Source organism: Cibotium barometz, chromosome 49 (genome assembly GCF_041138505.1).
Source record: "Cibotium barometz isolate CiBa-2024 chromosome 49, ASM4113850v1, whole genome shotgun sequence".
Taxonomy (NCBI): Eukaryota; Viridiplantae; Streptophyta; class Polypodiopsida; order Cyatheales; family Cibotiaceae; genus Cibotium; species Cibotium barometz.
Genome location: NC_141094.1, coordinates 25755753 through 25779057, shown reverse-complemented (window position 1 = coordinate 25779057; position 23305 = coordinate 25755753). Strand labels below are relative to the sequence as shown.

Here is a 23305-nt window from a genome sequence, read left to right as displayed (position 1 = left end):
CTATCTGGAGCAGTCGGGCAGCAGGTGCAATAGTGGGCCATACAACATGCCAACCAAGCCAACAGCGAAAAAGGGGGCAGCAATTGCTCTGTAACAAGGTCATGCCTCTTCCCTCATTCATCCCCTAATTCCTAGCTAAGGGACAAGTCCTCAACATCAACAGGAGCATCCAGCATGACATCAATATTCTTATTCAAGGTAGATGGACACAGGCAAGCGTATCACATCAAACCTGGCAAAACAAGGTATTCCAAATCCCTCCCTCAATAGACAGTTGCTGCGGAAAGGACCTGTACTAGCAGCAAGTTCTAGCCTACTGTTCAGCCTGGGTATAGGCTCATGTTCTCAACTCAACAAGAAGGATATATTCAGGTCAAGGACGAGATCGGCATTGTACATATTTCGCTTCATAATAAAGCAAATACACCGCAAGGTGGGGGGCCTTCGGTGGGTTGCATGTTGTAATTGGTGCGCTCTCTCCCCCCTCGCTTCTCTTCAATTAACATACCACAATAAATGCACATTCTAGTCGTGTGTACAAGGCTTCTGCGTGTGATAAAGGCCCTCCTCAATGGATTGACCTATGCATGAACTCTTCAGCATCATACACCCTACTGCAATATTTGATACAAAACCTATTCCCACATTCTTCAGTTGTAAACTAACACATAGAAGAGCCAAGGACCGATACAAGATTTGATTGAAGAGAGTGCCAACTTTCTTAGTGAGAGCTACCCAACAGCCCAAATTGCACCAGGAATTGTGGAGATGCAGACAGCCCATCGATACTTCCTTTAAAGCTGCAAATAGACACATAATTACTAGTCTTCACAAGAAGACAACTTACTATTTGAAAGAGCTATATCAAACTTGCTGATACACTCCATCTAGCCACACTGAACCATATCATGAAGACAAAGTGAAAACCTCAAAATGCCATTGATAGCCAAGCAGCATGGATCAGTCTTTGTAGTAGCTTAATCATCCCCGCTTTATAAAATCCTCAAACCCGTGTAAGGTTCAAGGACTTCTTGTGGGACAAATTCACCATCATGAAATCAGCACCCTGGAGACCTTGCATCAAGTACGCTTGGACCATAATGTTTTTGAAGGACCAAAAGGCTGATCGGGTATGTCCACTAGAAGATCCAAAAGATAACCAGGAAACCAAAAGTGATGGAAGGGCCTAGCATTCTGTAAGGTGCTGACACTGTTAAGGTCCACCTCCATCAGACCACCTAATGTTGCACAGGCTTAAGAGGATGTGCTCGCACAGAGTCCATGTCAAGATTTGCATCTAGCTCATCATCCAGCTCCCCTACGACGGCACTAGAAACATGACAATTGAAAGATCAACAACAGTCCTACAGAAAATCACAATTTTGAATTGTAAGAGCAGATAAGGCATCTTACATGTTGTCCCCTCGTATAATGTAAAGCCCTAGGACTAACTGTTCAACACCAACCTGAAAACCAACAAACAAGCTATGAAGCATCCGAGTAGAAATCAAACATCCCAAAGGTCTTAAAATTTAATGTAGCAAGACGCTTTTCAACAAATTAAACAAAGAAAACACTAGACACGTGTTGCTCCAGCAGTGTTTAGACTAGGGATTCCAGCTTCTTGGACACGGGTAAGCAGACTCCATTTGAGACCAGCTGGCCCAAGGACCAAAGAATTGGAGGGTACCCTGCAGACCCACATCCCCATTACACAGTATGGGCAGGCCACCAGGCAGCAGGCAGGCTAGACAGAGTGGGCAAGCCCAACAGCATCAAGTACACCTGGTGTGAAAAAAGGCTGGTCAAAGTAAAAGCATTAAACCTCAGCCTAGCCAGCCCATATCCAGCCAACGTGCAAAACATGGGCTAATTTACCCCACCCCATTCTTCGTTATCGTTGTTGTTGGCTTCAGCCTATGCTGGTCCAGCACATGAGTGCGCCAAATCAGCAGGAAATCAGCAGCAGATCAATCCTCTTCAGTTGCAGACACGGTTTATCTGTTAAAAGAGGTTCACACAGATTTGTGTTGTTAGCTGGGAGGTTCTTTAGCTTTATTTTCATTCTCAGTCTGCACTGGTAGAGTTGGCAGGCTTGTACAGAGAGCTTATGCTCACAAAAGTAACATGGTTAACAGAAGTTTACACATCTGTGCGTGCATGTGAATCAGTTCAAGCATTTTTTTAATCTCTGTTATTTACTTGATAGGCCCTTACATTTGGTAAAGAGCTCCTTGGGTAATAAAATACTCGAAGGGGGGAGTCGGCCCATTCCGGCCTCTATATACCGGATCTTGTATATAGTGCATAGTTCATACAGCTTCACTCTCTCTTCTACGTTTGCTCTTCCAGACACAGTTCAGTGTTTTTCAGGCTGGTGGTTCTCTTGCGTTTGCTCATCTTCATGTTGGTGTCTTGCTACGTTGTGCTCTCAGCATTTTTGCTCATATCCGCTGCGTATTCCGACATAGTATCAGAGCCCCAGGTGGCTTGAAGGTTGGAGACTTTGAAGAGCTTGCGGGACTGTTTCTTGAAGACCTTGGAGCTTGCGGGAGATTTGAAGAGCTTGTGGGACTGCTGGTTTTTTGGTGCTGATTGGAGATCTCTTGGGCTATTCGGGGCTTGGAGATTGGGTAGAAGGCGGCCATCACCGTTGGACAGACACCTTGCATATTAGTTGCAGCCTCTTCTTCATTTTTTTTCCCCACCCACCCTCCTTTCACAAGACCAAAGTAACCCCCCGGAGATGGCAAACTTGCTTGAGATGGCTGAGAAGCACATGAAGATCCCTACTCTCCCCACGTTCCCGGTGGATCGACACTTGGACGGGACCAACTATGGCATCTGGAAGGTTATGAATTTAGAACACTTAATTTAACAGTAATTAAACAATGGAAACAACATCAGCAACACAAATACTGAAAATACAAATGACACCGGCACTGGGGCCGGAAAGGGCCGGCCCCCCCCTCAATACTTTTTGTATTTCTTGGAGTATTTATATTTGTACAGGTGTCAGGGGCCTGACAGGCCAAATTTCTCCACAAGGGAGTAAAAACAACCAAATAGAACTCGTTCAAGTCGATGAAGAGGTGTTGGACGGGGTAGCCCCAAATCACAGGCTCATTCCCACCTTCACTAGGTGGACATGTGCCTTTCACTGGTCTTCCTGCACCAACAGGCACGTCCGTACTAACGTAGGCCACGGGTACACCGCGGAGGGAGCATGGCCTGGTTCTCCCCAATGAGCTTTGCTCCCAAATTCCCTGGTGAGTCTAACCTTCACTGGCTCTCAGAAACTCTAAGAGCGCGGTTAACAACACCACACAGGGAAATATACTAGCCACACCAGGAAGAATTTCCCAAACATGGTCAGCATATACATGCCATGCTCTTGCACTACACAACTTAAAGCATTTTTTGAATTTAAATTAGCAACTTTCAGATTTATTCAAATGAGAAAAAGAATATGAGAGCACCTGGTACGGTGAGTACAATCTAGATACAACCGATACAATTTGTAGCAAGTACAATCAAGCACATTAGGTACTTCACACGTGTGCAGGTCCAACCAACCACGTACTATGCAAGTACACAAGGGCAACCAGCAGGTACACCAGGGCAACCAACAGGTACAGCAAGTACTGTCAAAACCCCATCGAATCTCCTCGTAGAATGCTCCTAGTTCAAGACTCGAAACCTGCCAACAAACAAATAAACAAGAAGGGGATGCAGACCTGACTCACCACCCAACCATGACAGCCGTGGGCAAGCCCACAATCTTGGCTATCCCCACCGAGCCACAAGCTGAGCTAACTAGGTTGACATACAGACCAATCTCTACCTACCGACTTGCTCGTTCACGAGGCACACTCTGATACCACTGTCAAAACCCCACCGGATCTCCTCGTAGAACGCTCCTGGTTCGAGACTCGAAACTTGCTAACAAACAAATAAACAAGAAGGGGGTGCAGGCTTGACTCACCACCCAACCATGACAACCGTGGGCAAGCCCACAATCTTGGCTGTCCCCACCGAGCCACGAGTTGAGCTAACTAGGTTGACGTACCGACCAATCTCTACCTCGCGATGCCCCATACCGCCACGAAGCTACCCTCGCAGGCCTCGAGATTGCTGCCGGCCTCGGCTACGTAAAGCAATTGCACGTCTGCACTAGATTCAGGCTCCAGACCATAAAGCTCTCACAAATCTCGTGAGACTCTATATGACTAATGACTAACCTTGGCCACCCTTTTATAGGCTCTTGGCCGGTCATCGGGCATCCACACTTGGGCGCCCGCCTGTCCATACTTGGGTGCCCGCCCGTTAGTCTATCCCTAACTCAGCTCGCCAATCAACCTACCTAGCTCCAAGCTTCCCCAAACCTCGAAGCTAGTCTTGCGTGCGTGTAGCACACGGTAGATACACACTGTGCACATGACAAGTACACCAGGGCAGCTAGCAAGTACAGCAAGTACTCCATGGCAGCCAGCTGGTACAGCAAGTACACCAAGGCAGCCAACAAGTACAGCAAGTACTCTAGGGAAGGCAGCAGGAACACGTGGGCAGCTTCAAGCGGGTACAACAGGGCTGGTACAGGCATGGACAGCCAGCAGGACTGTGTGGCAGGTACTGCAGGGCTGCCAGGCGTGTACAGCAGGTAGGTACAGGGTAGGTACAGGCAGGTACAGCAACCAAGTACAGCCAATAGCAAGGAGGCGTGGGCAGCTTCAGGCGGGTACAGGCGATGGATAGAATAGGCTGCAGGCAATGGAGAGAAAGAAGCCACCAACCTACCACATGGGGAATTTTCAATAATGTTCCATGCAAAAGCCTTATCAAAGGTTATAAACCTTAGATCCAATTTAATACTATGGGCACGGAAATGTCCAGCCCTTCTTTTAAATGTGTGTGAACACATTAGCTTATAAACATTAAAGTTAACCATAGCTTATGGATTTTAACATTTTAAAAGGGGCAAAATGACAATACTTACCACCTGTTCACACGTCACGCCACCAAGTCAGCAAACAGCATTCCTAGGTACACTGGGGACGTCCCCATCCAGTGTACTGGCACGGCATAACAAGCAGACACACGCAAACAAGTCATGCAAAAACAAATTTATGCATGCAGGCATAAATGCATGTGCAAAAATAGTGGACAAAATCTCCCTTTCATGAAACTTGTACAAGAGGTTCCTGTCGGGCACAAAACTGGCGCGACAAATATAAATAAATATGTCCTGATCTTCCTATGGAGTGACAGTCCCATAGATAAGACACCATCCTGGACATACACGGGGGCTCCCGTCCATACAGCACGAAGCAAATCACACGGGTGACACGAAACTAGTTCCTATCCATGTGACGCAGCACTGGTCGCACACGGGTGGCAATGATCTGGCTCCCATCCATGTGACACCATAAAATTGGCCCTTTCACATGGGACACTGGCCTGGCCCCATGTGAACATGGCACAAATCTAGCCGCTCTATGGAGTGACAGTCCCATAGAAGTGGCTCCAAAAATGGAGATGGACCAAATGGTGACAACCGTCGGTCATTCAGAGTCACTTTGTTCGTGAGCAGTTTTTTACTGATGACATCTTGCTAGAGTTTTGTTCGACGGACGACAATGCGGCAGACCTCTTCACAAAGGCTCTACCTCAGGCGATGCTCCGGTAGCACTCTAGCGCACTGGGGTTGGTTCCACATCTAGGAGCTGAGAGGGGGTGTTAGCAGTCATCTCTTGTTTGTACATTATCTCCCAAAGGACCTTTGTTGTGGGTGTACCTACCCAGGAACTTTGCTCACTGTTCCTCCACTTTTCCCCACTTTTCATGTTTTTTTTCCATTTTTTTGGGTCGTGGGGAGCTGTGATCTGTTGGCCGACTAGATGTTTTGTTGTCGACTGTTTTTAGTGCTGGCCGACTGATGTGATCTGGTCGTGAGCATTCAGGGCTACTGTCGGCCTGTTTTGGGCTGGCCGACCAACAACCCAGGGCCATATATATAGGTGGCCTGCCCCCCACACTTATTTGTTGTATTGGGTATTGTACCGGATCTTGTATATAGCGCAAAGTTCATACAGCTTCACTCTCTCTTTTGCGTTTGCTCTTCCACACACAGTTTAGCGTTTTTCAGGCTGGTGGTTCTCTTGCATTTGCTCATCTTCATGTTGGTGTCTTGCTACGTTGTGCTCTCAGCAGTTTGTCTCATATCAACTGCGTATTCCGACAGATCTATGTTAAGATTAGGATCAAGTAGTACAATTTCCGGATCCTAGGATCAAAGTGGTCCGATTCATGGACCACTCTTGGGGAGATCACGTGTGTGTGATAGAACCAAGAGTAGGACCCTTGGACCAGTTGACCATTGTGCATCTAGGACAAGACAAGCGTATGGCTTCGTACTAGGACACTAGTCCAAGAAAGAACTTGGTTGTGTGCAACAGCCTACTAAGGCCCGACTTAGCTTGTCACTCAGTATTGTCTAGCTTGAGTGTAGCTAGTAGAGTCATCGAAACTTTTGGGTAGAATCAAATGTATAGTTCATTGTTTTCCCACGATGACACAAGGCATATTGATTCCAGAAGTAGAGAGGATTATTGCATTTTACTTGGCACAATAAAGACTTTTGAGGATCGAATTCTACTTTGCAATTACAACTTTGAATGAAGAATTTACTTTTGAGATTGGCTTTTGTGCCCATGTTTTAGGTATTTGTGATGTTACATTGGCTTGTCTCAACTTAACCTTCTTCGGGGGACCATTTCTTAAATTGGAACATGTGGCAAGACAATGGATCAAAGTGAGATAAGTGGCCTCACACTTGTCACCTCAGCGCTCCACTTGTCATTATAGCTTTTTCTTGCCATTTTAGCTCATGAGAGCCCCAAATCTATAAATTGGAGCCCTCTCTCAAACTTTGTTGCTGCAAACTAGTGTCTACAATGTTGGTTGCTTGCATTCTTGTCTACAACACTATGGAGTCTCTACACTACTTCACTTTCCCCCGCAAAAGGATAATCTACCTCTAGCTTTTCTATGACAGTATTCTTATTATATCAAGTGTATTTGCCACTGTACTTGCTGTACCAACCATTGTACCTATTGTACAACCATTGTACTTGATGTACCAACCTATGTACGAGTTGTACCATTCCATGTACCTACTGTTCCAGATTCTATACCTACAGTTCCACTTTCTCTATCTACTATTCCAATTGTTTGTGTGGGAGAAAGAAGAAGCAGGGTTAGGTTAATTCATGTGTGGGAGACATACACAGAGAGAACAAGGGAGAGAGAGAGAGAGAGAGTTGTGGGGATAAGTCAACTCACCAAGTGTGAGTGTGTGACTCCCCTATCACACATGTATATTGCACTAGTACACATAGTGCACTTAGTACATTAAAAGTACTAAGTGTACTATGTACTATAACTTATGGGCTTGTACACACTATAAGGGTGGGCATAACGCCTTTACCCCAACAACCTCCCACTTAAAGGCAAAGTGCCCTTAAATGAAGGAAAAGAAAAAATCAGCATGTACATGATAATATACAAGGCCATATCAAGGCTGAAACTGGCCTCATCCAATGCCCATCAAGTGTCTGCAATGAGCAAACCGCTCCGGAGGCAAACTCTTTGTCAACAGATCAGCCGGGTTGTCATCCGTATGAATCTTAACAAGCTGAATTTGCTTGTTCTCTATCACCTCTCTGATGAAGTGATACTTCACATCCACATGCTTCGTCTTTGCATGAAAGACAGGGTTCTTTGCCAACTGGATGGCACTCTGACTATCACAATGCAACAATGGAACATCCCCTGTATATCCCAAATCAACCACTAACCGAGATAGCCATAATGCCTCCTTGCAAGCCTCTGTGGCTGCAATATACTCAGCCTCTGTAGTAGATAAGGCAGTGCACTTCTGCATCCTGGATATCCATGACACAGCACCTCCTGTGAATGTAAACACATAACCGGTAGTAGACTTCCGGTTATCTGGATGACCGGCATAATCCGAATCCGTGTAACCATGCACTAATGCATCCTGTTTGCCAAAGCAAATGCACATATCCTGTGTGCCCTTCAGGTATCTCATGACACCTTTCACTGCTTCCCAATGCTTCTTGCCAGGGTTGGCCATGTATCTAGAAACCACTCCCACTGCAAATGCAATGTCCGGCCTAGTAGCAACCATGGCATACATGAGACTGCCACAAGCTGAAGCATACGGAATCTTGGCCATATCAGCCCTGTCTCTATCTGACTGTGGGCTGTCCATAGCACTGAGTTTCACATATGGAGGCAAAGGAGTACTAGTCTTCTTCCCCCCGTCCATATTGAACCTCTGCAAGACTTTGCCAATGCATTCCTTCTGAGACAAATACAACACATGCTGATTTCTGTCCCGAAGTATCCGCATACCCAAAATGTGATTTGCATCACCCAAATCCTTCATATCAAAGGTTTGATGCAGCCTCTGCTTCAAGGCATCCATCTCCTTACGAGATTTCCCGGCAATCAACATATCATCAACATACAAGATGAGGATCAATAGACTGCCATCCAAAGCTTTTTTGGTGTACAAGCAGTGATCTATGTCACTTCTCCTGAATTTCTGTGATTTCATGAATGTATCAAATTTATGATACCATTCCCTTGGTGCCTGTTTGAGCCCATAAAGACTCTTTTTCAGCTTGCATACAAGCTTCTTCTTTCTCCCACAGTCTGAACGGAAGTGCAGCCAGCAGCTTGAAGGCGCACAACTGAAATGGGTAGCTCCAGGAGTGACTTGCTCTGATACCAGTTGTGTGGGAGAAAGAAGAAGCAGGGTTAGGTTAATTCATGTGTGGGAGACATACACAGAGAGAACAAGGGAGAGAGAGAGAGAGAGAGTTGTGGGGATAAGTCAACTCACCAAGTGTGAGTGTGTGACTCCCCTACCACACATGTATATTGCACTAGTACACATAGTGCACTTAGTACATTAAAAGTACTAAGTGTACTATGTACTATAACTTATGGGCTTGTACACACTATAAGGGTGGGCATAACGCCTTTACCCCAACATTGTTTACCTCTTGTACTAGCTCTATTGGTGCTGCCCCGACCTGCTGGTTGCCCGTGGTCTTGCTGCCTGACTTGTTCATGGTGTCTAAAGCTATCTTGACTCTTCTACACCGGTTTTATTGCTGCCTGAGTTTGTATTTCATCGATCTTTTGGATTTATGGTATATATGGAAGTATTATTTGCTTCACCTGAGTTTTTCTATCACATATGGCATCTTGAAGACCCGTGGTGTTGGGGAAGATCATTACCCACATGGGAAGAGATGGTTAACACACGTTCATGGAATTTTGGGGCTTCTTTTGATGATAGCCCATGTGTATGGTCTAATGATGGTTGCATATGGATAATCTGGCATCTCTCGTGGGAAGTGTAAGGCCCTCAAAGCTTATACATGATGTTTTTTTACCTTAGGTAAAAAAGTACTAAGGGGGGGCGGGGGGGGGGGGGGGGGGTCGACCCACTCTGGCCTCTATGTGGTGTTAGATGTACACATCTCTCTTTTACAATTTTGTGGAATTAAGTGGCATATGCTTAAGGTTGTGACAAAATTAAGTGTTTAATCGCATTAAGGGTCAAGTGATTTGCAAAATCCCTACCCACTCGGAGCTACATGATGTCACAAGCTTGGACATTTCCGTGAAAAGGAGTTTGGTGGATTTTGGACGCCCGAATATGCATTAATGTACAAGCTTGGGAAATGGGGGATTATCTAGTAGAGAAGAGTGCCTAAAGCTTGGTCTACGTGCCCAAGATGGTTTCTTGGACACATAAATAGACATTGGAGCTAAAGTGTCAAGTGAAAAACATGTACGGTGAGCTCCCGAGCATTTGGGAGCGATCTAGCATTGAAACATGTTCTAGATGGTGCTCACATAGATTTCTAATAAGGTGGAATACAAAGGAATAGACTCCTAAAATCTAGGAAAATTCCATTCGCGTCATTACATCCGTAAGCTCAGTAAATGGGGGGACTTGTTGAAGCACCCTCTGATGCAAACATACCAACTGGTACATCCACTTGATATGACAACACATCTGGTAGCATGCCCATCTATGGTGCCTCCATGACTTTAGGAATTGAGATACTTCACCCAATGCAATCGAAAAACGAGAAGAGTCCTCTTATACGCGCCGCAAAACCAAAGCAATCACCATTGAAGCCAAAGATTCTCCACCTATTGCAAACAACAACTATGTAAACTCTCCTTTAGAAACTTCCTTTGTTCAAGCTTGTGTCCTCGTGCAATTCAACACCCTTGTGTATGCTCGACCTGAGAAATGAAAAAAGCTAAGACGTGCACACATGCATATCCTTCACACTCATCCTTTGAATCTGAAGAAGCCGCCTCCTCAAATTGTTGCTTCAATGTCCTTACGCAATCTATCACAAATCCCTAATTTCTCGGAGTTTTTGGACTTCAATGCAAATGCCCAAAGAGCATTGATAACTTGTGCTTCAGTGCAGATGCCTGAAGAGGTTTTGGATAGAGCCACAATGGTCATCAAGACCTATGAGGACTCAACGCAATAACCACAGTACCAATGTGAATTCCGGCCATGTACACGTGTACACATGGTGCTAGTGACGATTCCGACAATGTGCACACGGGTATTGAGAGGCAGGTGGAATTCCTCGAAGTACAAGAAAGCAGATGGGTGATTCTCCAAGTTTACATATGCATAATGCATTCATATGTGTGTCCGACAGTTATTTTATTTGTGTGACATTGTTTCGTTTGCCTAGACAATGCCACGTATTTTGTAATTACCTCAAAAAGGGTTGAGCACAATCTTGACACACACTTAAACTATTAATACTATTAAACAAGATGAAATAGCACAAAACCAAATGAGATAGCAATGCAGAAATTTAAATGACACTGCAATGCTGAACAGGGCCAACCCCCCTTGTAATATGATTGTATTCCTCAAGATATAAGTTTCATGGGCATCACATGCCAAATTTCCAATGACATCCATTGCAATGAAAACCAATCCCCAGTGTCTTGCCACAAGCAGCTATGCTCCACTGGCACCCATACACAAGCATGTGTATGCTTGGCCGAGTCATAGAAGACCTTAATTGTCAAGCATGCGACGCAGATGTAGAGTAGGTAAATAGAACTTGAAGCTCTTACCGCTGAATTTGCTGAAATTTGAGAGAAGAAATTAGCTTTTAATTCCCAAGGACTGGATAGCAATGTCGCACTCATTTGCCGACTGATCCAAGAGTTGGAGAAGCAAGAAACCATGCCAAAAGGTATGTGTATGGACTGGTTATGTTGGAAATTGTCTTCCTTCACCTCCTCATGAAAAAGGCGCCCATTTCCTTGGAAGGAAGGGAGAGGATAAGCCTTTCCATACAAATAATGGGTGGCCATTGGGCCACCTCAGCAAGGGGCACACCTCTCCCATAAGTGGAGAGGGTGCCCAATAAGCTGTCCACACTCAAAGAGTGCTTGATTTATGAGAGTTTGGCCGGCCGCCATCCAACTTGTGTCCAAACTCACTCTACAATACAGATTCACGTGCACGGTTCACGAAAGGATGTCCCCAACCCATAAACTAGACACACAGATCTTGCATGCAATAAAACATTTCATGCGAAAACAATTCCAAGCATGCAAGTATGCCATGCATAAGAATGTATTGGACACCCTTTCATTTAGCTTATACCAAGCGGTCATTCCTGGCGTAGACATTATGTCCCTAGGCCAACCGGAATATCGTAATCTGGATATGGACGCGGACCAAAATCCTCGGCCTCTCATATGCAGCCTACTGGCCCTTCGTGTACACACCATGCCCTTACAATGAGGTGCCAGTTCACATGACCCTCAACGTAGACGTAAGTCCCCTGCCACCACGAGGTGTCATGTCTACACTATGGAGCCCGTCCATAGGTCTAGAAGCATAGAAAATGCCCAACTAGTGAAATATTTTGCATGTGAATCCGCTAACAAACTCTGCAATTAAGTATAAACAAAAATGGAAAACGCACATAGACCCAAGCATCTAGCTCACCGTCGTACCATAGAGCCATTCAAGCTCACCCTCGAGCACAAGGGGATAGTAGCATCAGAGACATGGCTCCACGTGCAAATTCCCTAGTGTCCCATACCACCAATACACACCCATCGGATGTAAGCACGGAGTAGTCTCAAGGCCTTGAGTCCAGGTCTGAGAAGCTCTCCCTCAAATTGACTCGTGAAGTCACTTATATAGGCCTCCTATAAACTAGAAGCCAAATATAGCATGTGTCTCATAAAAGCTACTTACCCTCACGTAAGATGCCTTACGCCTAGGCTATGGTTAACCTAACCTAAAGGTCTTAACCCTAGTTAGCCTTGGGATGTAACATACTTTCCCCCTTAAGAATCATTGATATCCTCAGCAATGACTCTGGGGAAGTGACTCTTCAGACTACGCACTGACTCCCATGTAGCCTCAACCTCAAGCCCTCCTTTCCATTTGATCAAGTACTTTAAATAGATGGTATGCCAAGACCATCTAGTATATCAATCTAGAACCCGAGTATTGTATGGCCAATCCAACCAGTTCTATAAATATGTACAACCACTCTAGCACATCAGTCCTACTCATGTGAAATATACCTAGTTATGTCCTCGAGATTCCTCCACTGGCACAATCTCATCACCTTCACCCAAATGTTCTTTCAAACAACTACTGTGAAACACACCGTGAATCTTGATTCCAGGAGATAGTGCTACCCAGTAAGCCACATCACTAACCTTCTCTGTGATCAAGGACCACAACATCGAGAAGATAACTTGTAATGCTTGCCATTCCTCATTGTCTTAGAGTCCTTTGGGACTTTAAGATACACCCACATGCCCTCATGTAAAACTCTTGGGGTCCGTCTCGTTGGTTAGTCACTAGTGTAATACTGAGTGCGATCCTCAGCACTCTTTACGCTTTCCCTTGCAACTTTTACAATACCATGCATATCTTGCAAGAAATTCATTCCTGATTGCAACTTGGCCTCCCGTAGTCCTATGGCAATGGGGCATAGTAGCAGAGGAACGCCGTTTCCACCCCTTGGAAACGGTGGAACGCATTCCCCCAAGGCTGAGATGCCTAAACCGGGTGGATTGTGCACGGGGGAACGATTTGGCATGGGAACGGCCAAGGGAATGTGGGGGAACGTGGGGAAACGGTTACATGGAACGTCTGGCTGCCGTTCCCCCTTTGGGGAACGTTTTTTATGTTTGGCCAAGAAAAAAAAAAGAGAGAAAGTGTACCTGTTGTCGCGAGCCGCTTGTGGATATCCTTGAAAGACGTACCCTATTGTCGCCTGCCCGCATACTTCCTAGGCCCGTGAGGCGTGCCTGCTTGACAGCTTTGAGTCACGAGTGGCCTCCTCTCGAGTCTCTTTCGACATTGACTCCTACTTTCCAAGGCTAGGCAGCAAGGCTACGTACTTTTCCCTCTCTTTCTCTCTCGTTCCCCCTTACCATTCCCCCTCATTCCCGTTCCCCCCTGTGGCCCATTCCCATTCCCCTGATGGGGCTTTCGTTCCGTTCCCGTTCCCGTTCTGGTTGCTACTATGCAATGGGGCCAGAGGCTGTCGGCTAGCAACAAGATACAAAAAGATGGAAAAAAACTAATAAACCTAGAATAATCCAAATAAATCCCCTTTTTAGGACCGGACAAAATGCCATTTTGGACACCCCCTCTTAGGCCAAAAAGGGGACCATGAGAGAAGATGGAGGATGTCAGGGTCCCGCACTGACACACTGGCAAAAGGAATGTATCCCCCTCTGGAAACAAAGTCTTATAAAGTCAGAGAGGGCGATCATGATGGCAATGGTAGTGAAGGTGAGTTGATGTAGATGGGTTGATTGTCTCCTAAGGTAAGATCTTGAACGGGGCTCTCCTCTGAGTAAGAAGTTCCATTCCCTGTGTGGTCCAGATCAGAGTTTGGAAAATCAACTTCTGTTGAGAAAAATTGGTCCTCCAGGAGTGCAGGTAGACGAGGCATGCCGTGTGCTCTCGAGGTCTTCAATCCCTTTGCTCATGATAGCTCTAATACCATGTGAGGGCAAAAGGACGAAAGGACCAGATGTACGAGAGATCAGAGCAAAACAACACAACATGAAATAGGTGAGTGAGTCTATATATAATGGTGAGTGAACATACGTACAAGAGCCCTCTAATGTGAAGTAGTAGACCAGTGCAGAAGCAAAGAGGATGTCAGAGCTGAAGCACGGTCGGTGACGCAGGCTCGCGTCAATGTGAGGCAAAGACACTCCGTGAGGTGGTCGGTGTCGAAGGCTCGCATCGGTGGATGCAGAGGCACTCCGAGGTGGTAGTGAGCAGCGGAAGAGATGCAAACTCTGGTGACAAGGGTGTTGCGGTACCTTAGTGGTGCTGAAGAGCAGAGAGGGCTTCCGTCCCGAGTGGTGCAAGCTCTGGTGACAAGGGTGCTACAATACCTGAGGGGTGGTGAAGAGCAGTGAGGGCTGTCGTCCAGAGTGGTGGTGCAAGCTCTGGTGACAAGGGTGCTGCAATACCTGAGTGATGGTGAGGAGCAGAGAGGGCTGCCATCCCAATGAGGTGAGATGGTGTGCAGAGAGGGCTGCTGAACCGTGGTAAACAGTAGGAGAAATACAATGGAGTGCTGTAGCAGAGGGCTGATGTCCCAAGATATGTACTGATGATAAAACGCTGAGGTGTTGTACTGTGTAGTAGAGAGTGGGCTGCTGTCCCGAAGTGTAAACTGGAGATAAAACACTGATGTGCTGAAGTGTAGCAAAGAGGGCTGCTGTCCCATGAGCTGAAGATAAAACGCTGATGATATGTAGCAGAGAATGGGATGTTGTCCCAAGGTATGCTGCTAAAGGAAAAACGTTGCTGATATGCTATCAACGAAGAAGATGTGCTGATGTAGGGTAGGCGCCGACAGCAGCAGATAAATGATGTGGTGGTACCGGATATGTCTATGAAGTGGTATGAGAGAATGAATGAAGAGGTAATGCTATATATAGTCAAGCGGACTGCTAGTCGGCCAAGCCAAAGACTGTCGGCAAGTAACAAGACACAAAAAGATGGAAAAAATCTAATAAACCTAGAATAATCCAAATAAACCCCCTTTTTAGGGCTGGACAAAATGCCATTTCCAGAAAAAGTGCGGGACAAGAATGCTCTAGTGTTGTTTGACAAGGGAGCCACAGATAATTTCATTTCCATAGGGCTTGCGGAACAATTGGGTACCAAACCCGAGGAGATGGGACCGGCACTGCATGCGGAACAAGTGTTTCATGGTGATGTAGTGACAGTAATGCCTATCATTGATAAGTTGAGGATTCATGTCTAGGGTTATGTGGACTACGAGGATTTCTATATTTCACCTTTGAAGCCCTCATATGTCATCTTGGGGATGCCATGGTTCCGTCGAAAGAGTGCTATTATCCATATTCCCGAGAGGACTATTTCTTTTAAGCATAAGAATAAGGATATCACTATTGTAGCAAAGAAGAAGGGAGATACCATCCCTCTTGTATCCCATGTATCTATTTCCAAAGCAATAAAGTCTTCCATCTTTGCGTATATGATCTTTGTAAAGGATAAGAGTGAAGACTCAGTGAAAGATTTGAACTCTTGAGAGGGAGAGACTACAGTTTCTAGAGAAATACAAGGATTGCTTCATAGATATTATTCCAAGAGAGTTGCCTCCTGAGTGACCAAAAGATCATGTGGTAGAGTTGATTCCAAGGAGTTCACCCCCGAATCAACCTCCTTACCGTGTGAGTGCAGTACAACAAGACGAGATTATGACACAAGTACAAGACTTGCTATCAAAGGGGTTGATATGTTCTAGTTCTTCACTCTTTTGTTCTCCAGTGCTTCAAGTGCAGAAGAAGGATGGCTCATTCTGCACGTGCGTGGATTACAGAGCCTTGAACAAGATTACAATCAAGAATCAGTTTCCTATACCGAGGGTTGATGATATATTGGATCGGCTAGAAGGCACGGCATACTTTAGGCGGATTGACTTGAAGAGTGGCTATCATCAGATCCAACCACAAGATATTCACAAGACTGCCTTCCATACCACTTTTGGATTGTATGAGTATTTGGTGATGCCTTTTGAACTCACAAATGCTCCGACTACCTTCAACCCCATGATGGATCGGATCTTTAGACCACATTGGAAGAATGCAAGCACTTTCATGTGTTTTCAAAGACCAAAGAGGAACATAGAAAGCATTTAGCTAAGGTATTTCAGGAGGTGCAGGAGCACAACTTGTTCATCAAGAAGAGTGAGTTTTTCTTAGACATACATTACCTTGGATATATAGTATCTAAGGAAGGAGTGCAGATGGATCTAGCAAAGCTTGAGGCCACACATAAGTGAGTGTTCACACCCATTTAGGGACTATTCACACACACAAACACATATACGGGTACATAAACGGAGGTACATGCACACATACATGAGACTTTCAAATACCCAGCAAACCTCCCTTCGAAGTGAGAGTGGAGTTATGAGGAATAGCCTTCATACTTATGGTGATTTAGACTCACATGATGCAAAAGATCACAATGGACGTGATACAACAAATCACAGCTAAGTTTGCGAATGGAGCCCCGACTCAAAACAAGGCTAACCAAGAAATTACATAGCCTTTTATAACACAAGGAGGCACAAACATTTAGGTAGAAAAAACACACACAAGATTATTTTTCACATTTCGGGAGACATCCGGGGCAGATAACCTTAACTCACACACACAACACAAAAATTACAAATTCCGGGGAAATCAAGATGAATCCCCCCCTCGTCGATGCCAGTGATATCACTTTTTCAGCTTCCAATGCACCGTCACCTGGAGCAATGGCCAGAGGATAGTCAGCGAAGCCAAGTGTCTTTGATGTTGAGTTCCACTGTTGCCAGAATGCCTCAAGGTAGTACCGCCGCCTCTGGTATCCATGGAGGTGACACTAGTTGATGTAGAAGGCATCAATTTTACCATTTTGTGTCAATATTTGAAAAAGTCCCAAAAAATAACCGCATATTGTTGGAGTATGCATAGGGAAGCATAGAGAGAGAGAGAGAGAGAGAGAGAGAGAGAGAGAGAGAGAGAGAGAGAGAGAGAGCAATTGTTGACAAGATCACTTTATTGAATAGCAAGAGGCTTACAATGGTGATAGTCAGCAAATAGGCATTACAATGTGCTTGGGATTGGATATAACAAAAGTGATGAGGGAGGCCCTTTATATAGGGAGACCATGTACTAGCCGACTACATATGGGGCAGGCCGACTGCCCATGACTTGCATAAATCAAGAGAAAATACATAAACCCCAATAAAGGCCCAGTTCCCAAAACACTGAGATGCACAATATTCTAACACACACACCCTCTGCAGCTCAGTGTGTGCAAAAGTCTAAAGAAGATAAGCTAATGAAGATCCAACCATGGACACTCCAGTATTGCACAGTACAGGATACACCTCGAAAAGAGCACCTACCAAATTAACTCCTCGAAACAAAATGCCACCCTGAACAGCAAAGAAATCTCCTTGGCTTCGAATTCCCACACCAGTGTGCAGTGAATTCCAAGTATATAGAATGATGCATTGTCGGACAAACCACGCCCATAATCCATCAACAGTGGACTGGAAACACATCACGTCCCAAAATCTCAAACAATGAACTCGGAACACATCCTTTCCATAGTCTCTGCTACACCAAGCAATGAACCTAAAATACATCTAGTCCATAGCTCCCAAAGTTGACCTTGTCCTGCCAAAATTTTGATTGGTTGGAACTCCGACTCACGGTAACCATGCACTAGAAAATGGAGCTACTAATAGCCCCTTCTCCTGCCCCCAAGCCTCCTCTGGCTAGAAGCACATGGGAGGAAACTATTTGTATAACTAGAGAAGAACACCATCCTGCTCCTGGGAGGCCTAGATGAGTCACTAGAAGTATCTATATCACTATCTTGAGTCATGTCTTTAGTCATGTCTTTGCCCTTCTTCGGGGATGAAGACTTGCCCTTGCCCTTGTTCTTGGACACGCACTCCTTAGACAAATGTCTTTTCGTCCCACGAGAGTAGCACCGGCTCCGACCTTTCTTTTGTACTGAGGCAAGTACTCGATCCTGACCATTAAGGACACCTTGATCTTCCCTTGTGAAACAAGGACAGACTGTTCTTCCAAGAGAAGGAAGCTGAGGTCATCAAAATCCAATTGACTTCTTGTGACCTAGCACCTCAAAGCCCGCAAAACCACATCGTACTCCCGAAGGAAGCTTTGTGAGGATTAGTGCAGCAAAGGCAAAAAAGGTCACTCAGCGTTGCTACGTGAGGGAGCTAAAAACCATAAAATAAGTCCCCTATAGACCTCTAAGGTGAATGATGTTGACAACGGGTAGATAGAAGAATAAACCCTTGAAAAAAACTATGCCCTGATATCATGTTAGTAGATTAAGGTTAGGGTTAGGTTTCCTGCAAAGCTAAGGGGGATGAAAGATGTACATGATGTGCACTATCTCTTATCACTATCTCACATGTGTGGCACATAATATCCTATCACTAGCTTGCCAAATACGCAATTAGCTTAGACATGCTTAACTAGTGTTTAAGAGTCTTCTTTATCACTATCTCACATAGTGTGGCACATGTGCCAGCCCCACATACTATCTTTATCACTATCTCCCATGTGTGGCACATACTATCCTATCACTAGCTTGCCAAATATTCAATTAGCTTAGACATGCTGCTTGACTAGTGTTTAAAAGTCTTCATTCCACATAGCTCAGCTCGCATTTCCAATATTCTAAGCCCTATGCTTCTCTGCATAAAAATTAAAATCTTATGGACCTAAAAGATCATTTTATGGCCAATGAGGTGATAGCTCAAGTGGCGAAGGTGTTTGCCTAGGACCAAGAGGTCCTGGGTTCAAAACCCCCTTTTGTGCTTTCTCGGCAGCATCGCCTACGGGTGGATAAATAAGCGCCTATGGGCAGCCACCTACGGACGGTGAAAAATTGGTAACTATGGGAGGATATTGGGCCAAAGGCAAGTTGGGGAAAAAAAAAAGGTCATTTTATGTTTGCATACATGGCAAGATGCATGGCACAGAGGCCAACGTGCACGAAGCGCAACGATGATAGCAGGAGGCCCCCAGTTCAAACCCCATTGCTACGGTGGCCACAAGCTGTGGCTCCTGGGAGACCAAGCCGCTTCCAGGCAGGGTACCACCGTGTGACTACACAAGGATCTACACATTGAAAACAAAAAGATGCATGACACAGAGGACTATTTTGAACGAGGATAAAAGCATCAACTTTACCTTGGTGGAATACACTCGCTCGTGTGACTCATCCAATATGAGGTTGGTGGCCTGGTCAAAGCCCTTAAGTATGCCCTGAAGAACACACACAACACACGTGTGAGCATCGTGTCTAACATGCCATCCTCTCTTTCTTAAACTAGGGTAAAACGCGCACACACACGCACCACGATGTTGCGACCATCGTTTGTGATGACGGAGATGGTCTCTGTAAAATAGCCGATACAGTCGTTAGTACCTTAGTTGTGTGTAGAAAGTACGCTGCGTGTGTGTGTGTGTGTGTGAGAGAGAGAGAGAGAAAGAGAGAGAGAGCGCACGATCGACAAGCGGTTCCAGGCTGGTTGTAGCCATCACGATTGTTCCTGTTGGAGCACCGCACACAGTTCTCTGAAATTCTCACCGTAACTAAACCTTCATTAATGTGGTTTTATTGCATAAGAATGTATGCCTTTGTAAAAGAAGGGAATTTTGGGCCTTGGCCATCACCTCCAAAAGAATATAGAGAATAAAATAATTCTTGGTTAATTCTTGGTCAGAATGGGCAAGGCAAAGACTTCAAGTCTATTTTTGTTTTGTTTTTCGAGTCGGGGTCAGAAGCAAGCACGCTCGTTCTAAGACTCGATCTGAGAAACACTTCAAGTCTATTGTGCACCCTACAGGCCATTACCTTCTATTATGCATACATAATGGAATTGTGTGTAAAGTGCTCTACACTCTAGTATAGACTTCCAAGTTTTTTTCCTTTATGTGAAGGACACCCTTTCGTCCCCAACAGCAAACAAGGTCTTGAGAGAGCTATATCGTCCTATCATGCTTTAACATATAACACCTTTGGTGACCATCACTATGTCCTAGCAACATGCTAGATGCAATATGCAACTCGTCACAATAGGTCATTACGTCCTTGACTGTCGATTTGAAATCCACATGATGAATTAAGGAATCCGCCGGGCATTGTGTTGCTTCCACACTTTGGGTTGCTGAAGATCGTAGTAGCATCTGCTTCATTGTCGTAGTAGCATCTGCTTCATTGTCGTCAATTATGTCCCATACTCCTTCTTTCATAAGGAGCAGCTGCATCTTGGTTTGCCAGGTGGGAATGCCTTCCCCCTTAAACTTTTCGACCATAACAGATGTAGAATGGAGTGATATCATGGCTCTAGGTGGCTGTGAAGTCGGTGTGAAGAGGTAGTAGAAAATCAGATCTGGGTCTCGACCTTCTTGATCAAGTTGGGCAGCAGTCTTACTTTAGCAATGGTGACTTAAAGGCATGAGACTGTAGCAAAGGCAACATATCTATCAAGAAATGGTGGCGCCAGTGTGGACAGAAAAATGACCATCAAGGGGCTAGATAGGCGACTCCTCTAGACATGGCAGTGTGACTGAAACAGCAGAGGATGGTGGCCATTTTACAGGTGGCAGCAAATCAACACAGCAGGTCGGCGCATGAGTGTTGAAGCTAAGCAATAGCGATGATGCTCATGCAGATAGAAGACTGTTGACAGTTGCTGGTAGCCAGCAGGTCGGCGATGTTATCCTAAGCACACCGATAGCGATGATGCTCATGCAAATAGAAGACTGTTGACAATCGCTGGCAACCAGCAGATCAGCAGGTCGGTGATGTTATCCTCGGCACATATGCCGGCAATCATCAGAAGATCCCTTGATGAGGCTGGTGAGGGGAGCTAAGCGAAGTAAGCAATGCTCACATGAAGAGGCTTTAGAGAGAGGAGATAAGCTACAACAAGCAATGGTGAGCAAGAGAAGAGAGCCTCATGGGAGTGGGAAACCAAAGGAGGAAGGCCAACTTCCATTTGTGGGTCGGCCTTCACCCCTAAGGGTTGCCCATGGAGAAGCATAGCTTTGATACCATGTTGGAAACATGGAGGTGCTAACTCTAGGTGCAAAAAGGAAAGATGACAAACATAATGAAATGGAAATGAAAGCAATGAACAAGTACTTACATGTAGACCAAGATAGCTTGACTTGATTGATGTGACACACAAGAAAGTACATCACTCTTATAGAGTGAACACACACACACACTCAAGTACCATATGCTTATGGGATAACTCCCAAAGTGACACGTGGCACTCTCTCACACAAAGACTCATAAACTAGTTCCTAGTACACACTAGAACACACTCTTTGACTATGATTTCTCCAACAAAGTAAAGGACCGCCTGTACACCAAGAAGGACATTAAGCAAATGATCAATCATCCCACGTTCTTACAAGACATGGAGCTCTTGATTCTAAAAAGGCAGACGGAGACTGCTAATAATGAGCCAGGCCAGAATAAAGTGGTCGGACCTACCCATAGAGCAGAAATGCCTGGAAGAGACAATGTCGGAAGAGGACAAGGTCTAGGTAGGGGGGAGTAGTGCCTCAAAGACCAACGGTAGATCCAAATGTAGATCTTAATGCGGCCACAAGGACAAATTTATGAATATGGCTGCGGAAATGGGCCAAGGAATGGTCAAGGAACTAGGCACTTCTCTAGAATCTAGACCATCCCAAATGAAGTCACGCATCATTTCAAAGCTCATACAAAAATTCTCAGGGGATGGGGACTCAATCCAACATGAGGAGATCTTTGAGTCCACATGCAAAAGCTGCGGGCCAGTAAAGTGATGTAACCGTGATTCATGCCTTCTCATTAACCCTAGAAGGAAAAGCTCATCAATGGTTTCGAACCCTCAAGCCAGAAGATAAGATCAATTTCACTCGACTCAAGAATGTGTTTGTGCCAAGCTTTGCCCGAAGTGGTGATAGATGGAGTCCTGTGGCACAACTGCATAATATTAAACAGCAAGAAAATGACTCTAGCAAGACTATGTATCCGAGCTAAAGCACTTGAATTTAAGATGTAAACTACAGGAGAGGCTAACTGATGATCAGTTAGCCTCTCCTGCTTCCGGAGAGGAGTTCGAGATCACAAAATGCATGATTATCTAATATTAGCCCGACGGCTACTCTAGATGCATGTTATAAGTTGGCAATCGAATATGAAGATGACATGCTTGAATTGCCACAACCTAAAGATGTCAAGGCATCTTCAGCAGCAACGACTTTGCGAGTTTTGAGTCATCGAGAAACAGGAACTCGGAGTAAGCAAGTTGGGAACATGACTGTGGACGAACTCAGTAATGCCATACTGGACAAATTGAAGGTGAAGGATGGAAGAGAAGCATTTGAGCATGGGCATACCCATCTTTACCCTCGTAGAGATATGGTATAGTGTTTTGTGTGCAAAATGAATCACACTACCACTGAATGCCCACAGTTAAGAGTAAGGCCATTACTCTACTGTGCTCATTGTGTAAAATTAGGGAACCATGACACTTCCATGTGCAGGTATCCGAGATTCCAAACCGTAGCACAACTACTGGCACCCAGAGCACCAATGGCTTTACCAGCACCACCCGTGTAAATCACCGTGGCTGCAGAATAGTCAAACCCATCCTATTTACCTAGGGGGATGTTTCGAATACAGGACATGTTACCTCTACCGCCAACCACCCCAAGCTAAAAAGTTGTGTGTAGTCCCTAATCTCATTTGCTAATCATCCCTCATTAATTAAGTCACTTTTACTTCTTCTCACCATAGCCCATCTGCACCCACAGCTGAACATTGCCTTGCTGTGCACAAACCACTTCAACAATGATCAAGCCCTCTTAGGGGCTTCAAGCTAACCCCTAGGCAACCCTCTATGTGGAGGCTCGAAGCAAAATGATGCTCACAACAACAGGCGGAATCGCCATCGCCATCTTGAAGGAAAAATTCTCGTTTTTTGCAAAAATTGAGCCAATCACCACGAATTGATCTAATTCCTCTTAGCCCCGGGGGTTTTTGGGCATAGCAAACACGCGTGTAGCATCAGATCTGGCTAAAAATGTT

At 45.2% G+C, this 23305-nt stretch overlaps 1 protein-coding gene across 1 annotated transcript; it reads right to left on the bottom strand.

Moving 5' to 3' along the window:
• Positions 1-695: 695 nt before the first annotated feature.
• LOC147610432 (sm-like protein LSM8) lies at positions 696-19849 on the bottom strand. Its single transcript, XM_086786425.1, has 5 exons — positions 19722-19849; positions 19572-19612; positions 19405-19479; positions 1414-1466; positions 696-1329 (listed from the first exon to the last, which is right to left on the bottom strand). Exons 1-5 carry the CDS (start codon positions 19753-19755, stop codon positions 1239-1241), a joined length of 294 nt encoding a protein of 97 aa, XP_086642551.1. The 5' UTR covers positions 19756-19849; the 3' UTR covers positions 696-1238.
• Between the last annotated feature and the right edge of the window lie 3456 nt (positions 19850-23305).

What these genes read in the sequence shown, in the direction of transcription:
- LOC147610432 (XM_086786425.1), bottom strand. Translation starts at nt 19,755, where the DNA reads ATGGCTACAACCAGCCTGGAACCGCTTGTCGATC. An exon ending in CCTGGAACCGCTTGTCGATC is followed by an intron (nt 19,613 to 19,721) that starts GTGCGCTCTCTC and finishes GCTATTTTACAG; the next exon opens with AGACCATCTCCGTCATCACA. An exon ending in AGCGAGTGTATTCCACCAAG is followed by an intron (nt 1,467 to 19,404) that starts GTAAAGTTGATG and finishes GTTGGTTTTCAG; the next exon opens with GTTGGTGTTGAACAGTTAGT.